The 14,450-nt window shown below is 41.1% G+C and overlaps 1 protein-coding gene across 2 annotated transcripts in view; it reads left to right on the top strand.

Moving 5' to 3' along the window:
• Positions 1–14,450, top strand: part of plekha7b (pleckstrin homology domain containing, family A member 7b) — a 90,985-nt gene that overhangs the window by 33,585 nt on the left and 42,950 nt on the right. For both annotated transcript variants that reach the window (XM_034680069.1, XM_034680071.1), the window contains exon 5: positions 12,230–12,313. In XM_034680069.1, coding sequence (XP_034535960.1) covers positions 12,230–12,313 — 84 coding nt within the window. The remainder of the gene's footprint in view (positions 1–12,229; positions 12,314–14,450) is intronic.

Genomic DNA, 14,450 nt, shown 5'->3' on the forward strand with positions numbered 1-14,450 from the left:
AAGATTGCCTTGTTTTTGGCAAATTTGTCCATTATCCATGGGCAACTGCAGCTAACGGCTACAGTTGAGATTAACAGCTTTCCCTGCTGTGTTTTGTATCTCATTTGTTTTGCACTGTCAGATATTTGATGCTCTTGCTGAATGTGTGTTTTTGTCTGGGTAAGAGATAATTTGCTTACAGAATCCTCCCTCCTGTAGCTTGTCAGTTCCCCGAGAAGAGAATTGCAGAGCTAGATCAAGTGTCAGAAGTTTCAAACCACGAAGACTGCTGCATCTGCTGCAATGTTTAGAATTACACAGGGCCAGATTTTTCTCTCGCTTTTATCCGATTAATTTCATATTAAAGGTTAGAGTAACCGCATCCTGCTCACTTAGAGCTGCATTGTATCAGGTGCAGACATGCAGTGTGTATAAAAAGAGGGTGACAGATAATGTGATCTATTTGGTTTCTAATCTAATCCTTTGGGCCAGAAACAGAAAATTGTTTCACGAAGACGTCAAACAGCAGGCATGGTGTGTTCACATCAGAACATATAAGACTAGAAGCAGCCTCAGTGAACTGTACTAAAGCTAAGCTGCAGACAGAAGAGCAGCTGTGCTCGTTGGGGATATGAAATAATAATGATAATAATAGCTTCATTTATTTTTATTTTAAAAAATATTTTGGGTTTTTTTTTTTCGCCTTTATTGACAGGACAGCTGAAAAGAGACATGAAACATGGGGAGTAGAGAGTGGGGAAAGACATGCAGCAATGGTCGACCCGCCGGGAGTCGAACCGGTGACCTCCATACGTGGGATGCTTGGACCACTAGGCCACCAGCGCCCCTATAACTTTATTTTTATAGCACCTTGAAAAACAAATGTTGACAAAGTGCTTTGACAAACAAAGCATGGCAGGATTCGAGTGACAGAATAAACCTTTAACAATCAGAGGAGTGTAGAATCTTAGCGACGCAAAAGCAAAAATGTAAAGCGAAAGATTCGAAGAATTAATGCAAATTAAACAGAATAAAGTGATGAAACAGAAGACCATTAAATCATTGTTATAGAGTGTATTCAAAATATATAAATAATAAAAAGATATATATAAAAATTAATAATAAAACAATAAATACATTTAAAAAATAATTAAATAGTTCAATACAAAAAAACAAAAGTAATTAAAGCTGGGGTTGGTAGTAAGATTTAGATTCACTTTTTGTTATACTGGTTAAAATGATCTTTATGTCCCGATGGTAATCAATACATAATGTGTTCTTAAAAAAAAGCAAAAAGAAGCCACTATCTCCAGCCGGAGTAAACCTGGGAAAACACCAACCATCCCTGCCATCAGGAGCCAAACTATGAAACCAATCAAATCCTGTCCTGCTGTTCTGCCCACCTCCTGCACATACATTTCATGTTTGTTTGTGTTTTTAACTTTCACTATGATAATGTTTTGGTGTTTTCTTACTGCTGAGTGAGACATGAGTTGACGTAGTGCAAAACACAAACGATGAGCTAAGACCGGTTTTGAATCAGTCACGATCATATGGTCGCAAATCAAAAAAGATGTCACTATGCAACCCTTATCTCCTCATGGAGGTTGCTCCAAAGTCGAGGGGACCTGGTAGAGAAGGCTTTAAAATAAGAGGAATCTAGCAAATAAATAAAAAATCAAGTAATGTCTGGGGGTTAAAAACAGCAAGGCTTCACTTCACATAATTTTAATTCTGATTTAGTGTGCAAAAGTGTTTGAAACACTTTACAACCCCTCTCCCTCCTCACATTCCCCCAAACAGACATTTGCACTCTCTAGACTCTGACGATTCTTGTTAGCACAAATAAGAAGATGAAATAAATAAAACTCCTGCTCGCTCCAGGTCATCATTATTCAGTGAATCGAGAGCAGGGTAAATCTGTGGTATTAAATATTGACCTAAAGCTGCAGGGACCCTTCATTGATTCATTCCCCTGAGTAATGCTTGCTCCAGAAAACTTCCCAACTTTTTCCTTTGTCGCAGCAGCGTCTCCTTGTCACTATTGATCCCTAAGCTTTTGGAAGTCATTTTATTGTTATGGTTGGAGGCGTTTGAAGCCCACAATGGCTTTGATGAGTTACTTCAAATAAACCTTTATAAATATTTATCAGTCAGCTTAATCTGTGCCAATGGAGCCAAGGAAGTGCTGATGTGCTCACAGTCCTGCACAATAGGTATCAATCTCTCAGTGGGGTCATTTACTCTCTCGCTGCAGGCCGTTACTGGAACTAATTCACTTTCCAACGCGGTCATATTAGTTCAGCTATGAGCAATATATCTATCTGTATCGGCTTTTAATACTTTTTTATTTGCTTTTTGTGCAGCTTTGTTTTGTAATAGGTCTGCACAATTGAAGAATCTGAGTTGTGCAAAGACATTGTTCAATAATGTGATATATAAACACACTGAAATGTGAATATTAGCTGTTCTGTTACAGATCCTGAGTTTTTCCTTTTTCTACAATTTTTCCATGTCCACATTTTTCTTGTTCTCTAGATAACATCACAGATCCCACCACATAGGTACAAATAATCAAAGGTAGCTGGGGCTTTTTCTGATTTGCAAGATGCTGTGACTACATGGGCCATATATCCAGGGAATCATCAAATGCAGTGTAATAAGGTATTTGTGTACATGAAATAGTATTTCTTATCATTGCAACTCAGGCGGTCTACACGATTTGTTTGTAGTACAAGTTCTTATCTTGATGATGATGCAGCCCTAGTTTGTAAACTGGAGATAAGTCTCCATTCTTCTGTTTTGTTGTCCTCCAACAGTTTGAAAATATAATTTCCAGCTGAGCAGGCAAGAAATGAGATGTAACTGATGAGCACAATCTATTTTTGAACAGAATCCAGGACAAAAGCAGTTTCTCTTGGTTTCTGTGCAGGGATAGAAGAGTTTCTTGCATCCTAATTTTTTTTCACTATTGGCTCAACACAGGCCGCTCTTACATTCACTGCAGTCTAATTAGCCGCTGCCTTGCTTTTGTTTTGGAACAGCATGGCCTGAAGGACCAGTGTGACTGCAATGAAATGTGCTGTGTCAGAGCAGTGTGTGCGTTGAATGTTAATAAGCTCTTTCAATTTCTGCCAAAGTGTCTGTCTGACAGAGTAAGAGACATTGACAAGTCTTTGCACCTGTTTTCTGCTCTCCATAGGGCCTGTTTGAGCCTGATCGTACCACATTTTGCCAAATGCTGCTTGAGTGGTTCGCTGGATGGCTACAGGTTTCATAAAAGCAGAGCTGGGAGCAGGGTTTTCCTGTTTTATTGATGCTATTTCAGACGACTGTGCATGCATTTGTAGACTGGGAAATCACTGCTCCAGTAGGGTTGTAAAAACTATGTCACACTGTTCACTCATATCGGGGTTACTGCGGCTGTAAACAATGGAGATGATGATTATGATAGAGGTGAATGAGTGCAATGGCAGCCAGTGTGAAATGTGTTTGGTTGGAGCCTCTCATTTGCATACTGAGTGACGGAGGAATCTCCCAATAACTCTTCTGGGACCCTTCCTAGATAATTCCTCCAAAATGTCAGAGAAATGAAGCTGAGCGAGGCTGCTGCAGTGCTCTGCTGTGAAACTGATAAAAGGTCAGTCAACATGTGCGAATCCTGCTGCAGAATGCTTATCTCCTTAATGGCTCCCCGTGTCTGGATACTGAGCACACACCACTGTTATTAAAGCTTAATTAATTTTGCCCGCTAGGCCAAGGAAGCTACAGGGTGTTTCTGGTAGTGAAGTCACTCTCTCTGTCTAATGTCCTGCCACACATCCACACTGCCTGGGTGGGGCTGTACACAAAGAATGAGTATTATAGAGTTCAATGCTGGTTCATGGCACCGAATTTGACCCCTTTTTGTGTTCATATCTGCAGCCCTTCTTCTTTCATTTCCTTATTTCCACTCTTCGGATTCTGCAGACACATTTCAAACATGCACTAACAGCTTGCTAATATTAATGATATATTCGTCACAGTTAATTGAATTGATCTAGAAATGAAGTCAGCAGCCCGGCTAGATTAAATGAATGTGGATGTGTGTTCTCTGGTGATTGGTTGCAGAACATTGATTTGTGTTTTTACTCAGAGCTATGAGGTAAAGCCAGATGCTAAAGCTACTTTATGACATTTTTGATAGCATATGAGATGAGTTTAGGTCCAGCTTCACAGAATCGCCTTAATCACTCAGTGGAAGCTTCACCTCAACCAAAAGTCGTTTGATAGCAATTCAACAGCAGCTCGAACACAAGCAATATGACATAAACATCATGTTTTCTTTGTGTGCAACAAAAGGCGATTTTTTTTTTTTAAATTAAAGCAGAATACTTATGTCAAATATCTCTACATGGAGTTTGACCAATACATGACTGTTTGTGTTGACATTTCTCAGTTGAAATTAATTGTAGCACTTAAAAGTATTTAATGCAATAGTGCATACACTGTGTTCCAAATTATTAGTTGCATTTTTGTGAATATTTTAAAAACTATGTTAACAGTCGTTTTCAAATTTGTTTGGAAGTCAGATAGTGAATATATATCTTCAACTGTGTGGTTAAAATGATGCTTTTTCATCTGTATTTTTAAATAAATGCAGAATCTGCAGAAATGAGCGTGCCAAATTATTATGCAAGTTGGTGATAAGAGCATATAACTTGTGAAAATTAAGAACTAGGCACCATTTTGAATATTCCATGATTGAAAATAATAATATTTACTACAGCTGTATTCAAACTTCAACAAAAACAACAGTTTTCTTTACATTTGTATACAATTAGTAATTTTCTGGGGGAATATTGTTATCTTTTTTACCCAGCTCTCTTACTGATATTCTGGCTGTGTAAGATGCTTGATTCTGATTGGTTAAAACCCCTTGACAACAGTTATTAAGTTTCACTAACATGAGCAACACCAGAGGCAAACTGATCACACGTCATGTCAAATCAGTCCGCGGAAAAGAGTTCTGGCACATTTTTTTTCTGCTGTTTGACACCATGGACCATAAGGTGAGGTAAAACCGTTAGCTTCAGTTAGCATCAGTTAGCATCATATTAGTTATCAATGTGGCTAAAACGTTAGTTTCTGTTAGCATGGTATATCGCAGGCTACGGACATTTTCATATTGGATCCTGCACAGCAATGTTAGCAACAAGCGGAGCAGGTGAGATAAACTTTAGGTGAGCAATCTCATTGTTGATTTTTAAAGGTGTGAACTGCAGAGCTCGGAGAAGGAGAGCTGAATGAGGACAGTTTCATGTAAAACCAACTGCAACATGCAGATAAGAATCCATCACCGTGGAACACTAACTGACGAGGAATCACTAGGACTATTTTTTTAAAACTGTAAACATAAATCATTTTAAATCAATAAAATAATCTTATAATGAAGGTTTTTTGCCAACATGTTTGTATTTTAAAGGCCCTGTGAGGAGTTTTGAACTGGCTGAGAAACAGACTGAAAATGATACTGATGCCTCTTTATGACCTTCAATAGCAAACAAGACCATCAGCAGCAACACTGACACCTTCTCTGTTGTCATTTTTAATGCCTGAAACCGCCCTGAGGGGGTAGGTGTCAGACCAGATGATGGACATCTCGCTTCAGAAACAGCCTTTATTTGACTGTTTTCATGGAAAATAATCACATTGCCTGATGAAGTTGACTGTTGAAGACAACAGGATGAGGTTTTTGTTGAAAACACTACTTTTGCATGTATAGGACAAGCTTTAAGTTAGTAGCCGGGTAATTTTCGCGTCAGGGTTTTGTTTCACCCTGTCGGGATTCTATTTCCCATAACTACCTGCTCACCACACATTATGCATTACATATTACATGTTGTGATGCTTATTATGAAGGACTCTTGGACAGAGACAAGAGGCTCGTGTTTGCAGCACTGAAAATAATAGCTTCCTTAAAGAGCTCTTCCTCTTGTATGATATAATCTTTAGTGTATCACTTCATATGACCTTATTTACATTAAAGATATGTCACTAAATTTAACTTCTAGTTTAAAAATATGGCATGAAAAGTCAAACAAACACAACAGGCTTAAAAATGTAAACACTGTAGATACTTGGATGTCAATCAGATAGGATGTTGATGCCACCTGCTCCTCCAGGCCACATTCCTGAGGATTAGTTTGGATTCCTCCGTAGCACAGGTCACAGGTCAATGTTACTGTTAAACCAGTGTTTAAAAGGAAAACACTGACGACCTTAAAGTGCCCTTGACGGGGCTGAATAACTCTCAGGGATTATCTGGGGAAGAAGATGCTGTATATTTCAGGATCCTGGCTTTAGTGATATACGTTGTGCTTGTCTTGTGTTTATTGGTCATGTCAAGGTCATCATTGGAACAGTTGTGTAGCTAATGCAAATGTGAATGCTGCAGATGGGTGTTTGTTTGCTGCCTAATGTTTTGATCTTGATTGTGAGCAAGTTATTTGTATTGTTGTGGATAACCTGACTTATCAAATGAGGTTATCTCACTGATTGAGAAAAAGGAACTTATTGATTACCCATCATGCTGCAGCGTCATACTGAGGGGATTTTTGACAGCACAGAACAGTAATCAGGGCTTTTAGTGAGTGTAATTCTTGGAAAGTGGGAGTGAGAAGTGGAATGAGGAACGTAGAAAATGGAATAGGAGGAGGATCTGATAAGCAGCTGAGGTATTCCCCTGATGGGAGGGAGTTAGATCTCTACCATCCACTCAGGAAGTGTGGGGTGAAACTCTCCGACAGCACGCCTGAGCGGGAGAAGGCAAAGATAAAGCGTTCCCGCTCTCATTCTGCTGGCTCCACTTTACTCTGCTCTTTTGTGGATGCCAGCTGCTGCAGGAGACACTCTGCGTCCTCCACCTGCCCCGACGATGCTGAAAGGATTTCCACGGCCTGCAGCACCACAGAGAACATAGCAGCTGATTCACAATGATTCACTATCTGACAGCAGGTGAGACTGTCTCCACTGATGCATCAGAGCTGAGCAGCAAACAATCAGAGAGAACTAAGCCAGTGGTGGGTACACTTTCAGAAGTTATCTCTTTTATATGCTAGGTGGTTTTTTTTGGTTCAAAGGAGACTCTAAATAGACTCAAGCATTGAAACAGTCGGCAGATAGTGGGATCCCTGTCTTTGATGTGCTTTGCTGTGGAGCAGTTTTGAGCGTCTGTGTTTCTATGTGATGAGAGGGAGAAAGAGAGAGAGAGAGATGTGTAAACCTCAGAGCTGTGCCCCTGTTAGCCTGCTGCCAAGACTTAGCTGTTGTGTTGGACAGGGATTAGCCTGAGCCTCTTGTTTTTGTTGAAAGAAAAATGGGTAACGCATGCCAGCGTTGAAGCGTGGACTTCAGTTGTTGCGGCGTTGAGGGAGAGAGCTGCAGTAATGCTGTTTTTACACCTTGCTGTGGAGAAGCTGGGCTAAAAACAAAACCAGGTTACCTGTCTCCAGGTTAAAGACTACTGCTGCTGTAAAGGTCTATCTTTTAAGATACAGCTTGCTTACACTTTTGTCATTTTCACTTAATGTTCTTTGATATTTACCTGACAGCTTTTTCTCAGCAAGGATTGAACTCTTGTCTTGTTCTCAGTCTTGTTTGCATTGCGGTGACATTTCTTCTGTACACACAAACACTAATACATTGAGAAAAGCTCTCTTGAGGCTCCCTGTAAGCAGAGATGTCTGTCATTCTTTTTCTTCTTTATCAGCCTAATGGGAGCACAAACTCCAGTTGACCTGATGCTCCGTGCTTTGGGGCCCTGTAACATACTAGTGCCTTGTCAGTGTGTTTCATTCAAGTACAGCAATAACAGAATGAATCAGGGTCCTTTAGTTTAGTATATAATTAGAAGGATTTTATAACTTCTCGATCCCATTATTATACAATCTATTTCAGATCGCCTAAAAACATAAATACCTACTTATCTCCTTGTTTTCTTAGACGTGTTTATGCATCTTTTTTGAGTTTGAGATGTAGGAAGCAAATTGCCATTACAGTGACTATTCACTCTATATTGTACAGCTGTTTTTGACTATTTATTGATTACACTGCTGTTTGAGAATTGTTCCATAAAAGACTGAATTCACCCACATCATTCTGTCGTTAATCATCGTTCAAAGCAGAAACTGACTGTAAGCTCTAAGGGACATTTGTACACCCTCAAAAGTAGATTAAACGATGACAAATCCATGATTTATGTAGATTCAATAGACAGGATCTTATGTGTTACATTAGATACTATCCTCTACATCCGAGTTGCACCACCAACAATCTGTTTCTGTGCACACAGTGAGCCATGGCTCCTCTGCAGCACGGGTTCATTTTCTCTTTTGGGACTGCGTTGTCACAAGCGTTGATGAAAGCTAGTTTTGTGCAAACAAATGGCCCCTCTGTGCTGCAGAGTTTGTTCACGAACTGGGGATGCTGCAAAAATTCCATGACAAATAGTTCAGAAGTAATGCGGCTAAAACAAAAGCCTCAAAGAATGCAGATTCCTAATTAACAGGGGGGCTGGTGCAGTGCTGTGTGCCCCGTGCAGCTCAGCAAATTATGAGCTGTGACCAAGAACATGACTGGCAAAGCCTACGTGTGCCTTTGTGTGTGTGCCTTTGTGTGTTTTTGTTGATGTATGAGGGATCAAGGCTTTTTTTTTTTTTTTTTACGAGTGTGTACTGTATGTGTATGTTTTATGGATTGTTTATGTTTGCTCTCAGTTTTTATGTGTGTGCCGAATCACAGAGCATCATTCCTTCTCAACACACCCTCTGAACTTTTTCTGAAATGTCAACCCATAAATCTTTGCACCCTGCTCGGTTTCTCTCCCCTCTCTTTGCTGCATGGTGATGCAGTGAGGTCGTGCTTTCTGTTTGTATCCTCCTGCAGCTTGCTGTGGCTGTGAAGTTTAGCAGCTGCTCTTCAGAGGGTTCATCCCTGATGGCTGGAAATATAGCCATTTATTTACCTTTGATGCACTTTATGTGAGACACTGTAAACATGTTTATCTCAGCAATTTTCCTATCTGTGTTTGTGTTTATGTTTATGAAAAGAAGCATGCAGATGTAGCTTCTGTATATCAATATTTACTCTGGGATTGAGGTGGTGCAAAGTGTCTCGCAGATTCTTCTTTTTTGGGGGGCAGGGGGCTTTTTTAACTTTATGAATAGGACAGCTGAAGAGAGACAGGAAACGTGGGGAGTAGAGAGTAGTGGAAGACATACAGGAAATGGCCAAGGCAGGGAGTCAAACCGGGGACCTCTGTTGTGTTTTTAAAGTTATATTTTTGGTGGTCTTTTTGCCTTTATTGATAGGACGGCTGAAGAGAGACAGGAAACGTGGGGAGTAGAGAGTGGGGGAAGACATGCAGTAAATGGTCAACCGCCATGAGTCGAACCGGCGACCTCTGCAGCGAGGACTATAGCCTCTATACGTGGAGCACTTAGACCGCTAGGCCATGAGCGCCCCGTCTCTGTTGTGTTGAAGAATAGTGTTAAAGAATTTTCTGCTTTAATGGGCTGAGCATAATTGTGATGGAAGATTAGAAGAAAGAGATTCAGGGAATACAACTTAATAATGGATGCTGGGTTTGATATATAGTCGGTTCAAATTCAGTGCAATATCACACAGGGTCACTTTCCTCCGGGTTCTTCAGCCTGTCTAAGTGGGAGAAACACTTTAGAACTTAAACCCTCCCTAATGTAGAAGGGAAAATCTTCTATTCGGTGGTGGCAAATTGACTGACCAGGTCTCTCCTGGAAAACAATTACATCCACACCAGCTGCCAGAAAGCAGGTGTACCAGGATTCTCTGGCTGTGTGGAGCACTCAGCCACGATCGGGGAACAGATTCAGACAGTCAAGCGTGAAAAAACCAGACCTCCATGTAATCTGGCTGGCTCTGTTTCCCACCAACTAATCACCTTTGCCCTTGAGTTTTTCTACATTCCAACCTGCATCCAGCTCCTGGTAGCCAGATATTTTGGCAGTTTCCATGCCTGCTACACAAAACAGGAGGTTACACCCGGCTGGCATCTGCTTGGGAAAGGAATGGCAGTGGGTTGTTCATTCTCCCCCCCTGCCCCGTCCTTTCCAGAGAAGCCTTTGAAATCATCCTAATTGGCGGAAGACAAACTGTTTGAGGAGTCAGATCACAATCAGGCCAGCAACTGCCAGCCTTATGGAGGGACAAGGACGATGTGACAAGCCTTGTCCCAACAGAAGCCTCCTAAAAAAGGTTGGAGGAACTCCTCACATGGGCAAGGATGAGGATCAAACCATCAAAGACTTGCAGTCTCTCTTTACACCAAGGAGCAAGAATGACATCAGTGTCTGATGTGGCCCCTCAAAAGCAGGGTGGCCAACTGTCAAGAAGTCGGCAGCAGAGGCTTCATGGGAACATCCACTCTGTGCTTCTTGAGGAGTGTCAGATTGTCTGGTCATAGACTTAAGTAGGCCCTTCAAAATGTGGCCAAGGAGGCAGAGCAGGGGAGCTGCTGGCTTTGGCTAAGGAAGGAGGACCAGGCATGGGGAGAGCAAGGGTTTAAGGAGCAGCTGCAGGGGGCAGTGTGGAGATGTCCCCACTGCTGCTCCACCACCACCAAGATGTTCTGGGGTTAATGGAGTGAAACATCAATGAAGGGTGGCGCCCTGGATCATGACCCTGCAGCTGCTCCAACAGGCAGCAACACCCATAGACATATAAAGAGTAGACGCCGCATTGGCTGCTGGGGTGCAAGAAATACGGCCGCCATCTTGGTCCGGTCATCCTACACATGATCCTACCTGTAAACGTAAACTGAAGCAGCAGAGACTTCAAGATGCCAGAGCACTGTGCAGCAAAATACCTGTCATACATCCCATATATCACATATCAGAATATTCTGAATTGCGCCTGCCAAACAGATTACACTGAGTGGAGCGGGTGACCGGACCAAGATGGTGGCCCCACGGCTTGTCAGTGCCAATAGGTAGTAGCGGCTGATGCGGCGTCTACTCTTTATGTGTCTATGGCAACACCCGGCAGGTATTGCTTACTTGAGCTTCCATCTACCTTCATTATCAGGAGGAGCTGTCTCCTCACAAGCCTTTGCTATAAGATATAAGTTGTAGCAAATATGTTGTGGAAGCAAGAACTTGTTCCACAACAATTCATGTTGACTCTAGAGAAAACAAGTTTCTTAAGCTTCAAAGTCACATAAGCCATGCAAAGAAATAAAATGAAAAACATCTACGATTAGAAAGCCAGCAGCTTCTCTTGGGATGTGTTTTAGTTTGAGGGGATAAGTAAGGGATAATGTATGGTTAGCAGATTGTTATGGAAAATAGAATCCAGACAGGGTGAGACAAGACCTCCTTCTCCTTCTTCTCTGAGCTCTGCTGTCAAGGGGTTTTCAAGAAGCTTTGACCAATCAGAATCAAGCATATTACAAAACTGATCAGTAAGAAGCTTGGTAATAATGGAAAAAAGCACTTAGTAAGAGTGGCGACCAACTTATTCTACCTTAAAGATCCTCTGTGTAGGTGGCTTTCACTGTAAGTGGGTTATCTGGCAATTTGCCATTCCCATGGTTAAATTGTGAGAAAGACTAAATTAAGCAGAAAGCTAAGCACAATAAAAGGTTGTAGCTTAACCTGCCATGATTGTTAAATTATATTGTGAGGAATAAATTGATTAGACATGGACAGAATCTCTTTTTACAGATGAGAAGGAGCATCGTTTAAGAAGTAGATCAATCTGTTTTAGCTTCAAGGTGTCAAATATATTGATGGGATTTTGTTTCATGATTATAAACGAAAACTTGATCGTCACATATTCATATACAACAGACAAAAACAAACAGCACCAGAGTCTCAGCACAATAATGAATGCTTTCTCACCAGCACCTCTGGCCACTTATCTAGTCCTTATTCTCTCCCTTGGCAGCAACATACGTTCATGCTCTAGTTAAAGCAATGAATGGCCTCATGTAACTGAAATCAATAAAGCCTGGCGAGCTGGCTAAAGGAGAGTGCTGAGCCTTACACTTTGAGTAAGAGAATATGAGCTGTGGTTCCTGACCTGACTGCAGAGTTAACATATATCTCCACAGACGACTGAGGTGATCATTGTACGCTAATCTCTTTGTTAACACACAGCTGTGTGAGGATCACCCAGGAACCTGATTCATGACCTGATACTAATGCACAATCTCTCTATCCTCCATGTCCTGCAGCCACAACTTGAGGAGTACATCGTTCCGGCATCCTGTCACCAGGCAGATTTCCCCTGAAAACACAGAATACACACTACAGGACAGGTGAGTGGGTCTCCCTTTCCTAGATGTGATGCATATACACCGTATGTTTGAATGTACAGGCGGGTTACTCCAAGGGCAGTGCAAAAATAGAGCGGTAAATAGCTTGTCACCCTAACTGACGAAGCATATCATCAGGGAGGGTGGGATTATTATTCTTCAAATTAAAGACTTAATAGGATTTATGGTAATAGATTAGCTGGTTATACATCAGCTTTTGATGGTGTTACTATAGTATTTGGGTCATGAATCTGTAGTCATCAATCAGGCAAGTTATGGTCAAGTTTGCTTTGTTTTTCTGCTCCATCAAGGCGTATTATTCCTAAATGCTTTTTGAATGTTTAAATTGAAGAGCTGAGTTTTTAGGAAGTAGAATAAATAATCGCTTTGGTATTACTGCCTTTATTTGATAGGACAGCTAAAGAGAAACATGGAATGTGGGGAGCTGAGAGTGGTGGGAGACGTGTAGCAAATGGTCAGGGTTGGGAGTCTAACCTGCGACCACTGCAACAAGGATTATAGCCTCTGTATAAGGGTAGCACTTGAACTGCTAGACCAGCATTTCCCTCTGATTTTTTGTGAATTGAAATTGTACGGCATCACTGCATGATGTCATTTACTCCATTATTCCTGGCCATGGCTTCACAGTTTTTTCATTGTTGTTTCTGTATTTATTATCTGAATCTAATCCTGCGAGCCATCAAAGCCGAGCGGCAGGTTTAGAGCACAGTATATGGCAGCAGGTGTTTGATCGTATATAAGCTGGCTGGTGTAAGATGATCGTGTGCGTCTTAAATTCCACTATAGGATGAAACAAGCTGAGAGTCAAACATGTGACCGCTACATTCTCATCGATTAAAAGATGTTCTGTAAAAGTTATGCAAACTAATTGACATTCATCTGCGGCTCTCACTGTCATTCATGTCCTGAAGCGCTCTGTTATCCTTCTTTAAGTTCTGTTGAGCAGTGGATTTGGGGGCTTTAAAGATACAGTTCCTTTACTTGCATATTTTTAACAGTGACAGAATTTTTCTTTTACTTTGAAATGTCAGTGGTAATCTTTTTAAGCTGTGGTAAAGACAGCCTCAGTTTTGTGCCCCTCTAACAACAAATGACCAAAATGTCATGAAGGAGACAGAGCAAGTTTATATTCATGAAGAGGAGCAGCATGCATAGTAAAACTCTACAAGCATAATTTTAGACTGTCTGTCCCAGAGTCTGTATGAAGAGCTGTTTAAGCGACAGCACTCTGCTCTGTACTGGCATCCACTCGGCAAGATCATCAAACAAAGGGAAGGTGTTCAACCAAAATCAGCATACACGTGCAGGATGGACACTGGCTGCAGCTGAGCTTCATGTTTTTAGAATAGAAAGTCAAAGCTGTAAGCAAACACTAGGAAAGAGGGCTGTACATGTGAAACCTGCAAATGTAATATTTAAATTTCAGCACCAGTGAATAATCCATCCAGGAAAATAACTTCAATCACTGGTTATGAACACCACATTTAAGGTGCAGCTTAAACGTTTTACGCATTGACTGTATAAATAATGGACGTAGTATCCGTGACATCACCCATCTGTTTCTGAAGCTCTGTTTAAAAGCCTGTCGTCGGCTGGTGCCATGTTGGAAATGCTGAACTCAACCAAACTTTGTTTGAGCTAGAGATAAAGAGGCGGGCCTTTAGCCTTTTCGCTAACAGCTATAGGGTGCCCACCTGTCAATCAGACAAGTCCTTATCTGGGCAAAACTCATAAGTTTAATATCTTCGAAAATACCCAGTTATAAAAAAAAATTCACCTCCCCTTACAGTGTGTGTCGATAGAGAAATAAGCTATTCAGACTAAACCGTTTTTTTGAACCAGGCTGTAAACATATTTATTTCTGCTGCAAAGATCGTCTTCTTTGAATGGGTGTGTATGTGGTTTCTGGTGTTTCTGCAGCCAGCCTCAAGTGGACGCTCGATGAACTGCAGTTTTTAGCACTTCCGCATGGGCTTCATATTTTAAGACTGGAGGTTCATGCTTGGTTGCTATTATTACTGTTATTATATTTTTTAACTATGTTAGTACATTGTTGTATTCCCCTGTCCTATGTTGTAAGCTGCTGTAACAATAGAAATTTCTCCCAACGGGGGACAAA

The sequence above is a fragment of the Notolabrus celidotus genome, chromosome 3 (genome assembly GCF_009762535.1).
Source record: "Notolabrus celidotus isolate fNotCel1 chromosome 3, fNotCel1.pri, whole genome shotgun sequence".
In the NCBI taxonomy this organism is placed as follows: Eukaryota; Metazoa; Chordata; class Actinopteri; order Labriformes; family Labridae; genus Notolabrus; species Notolabrus celidotus.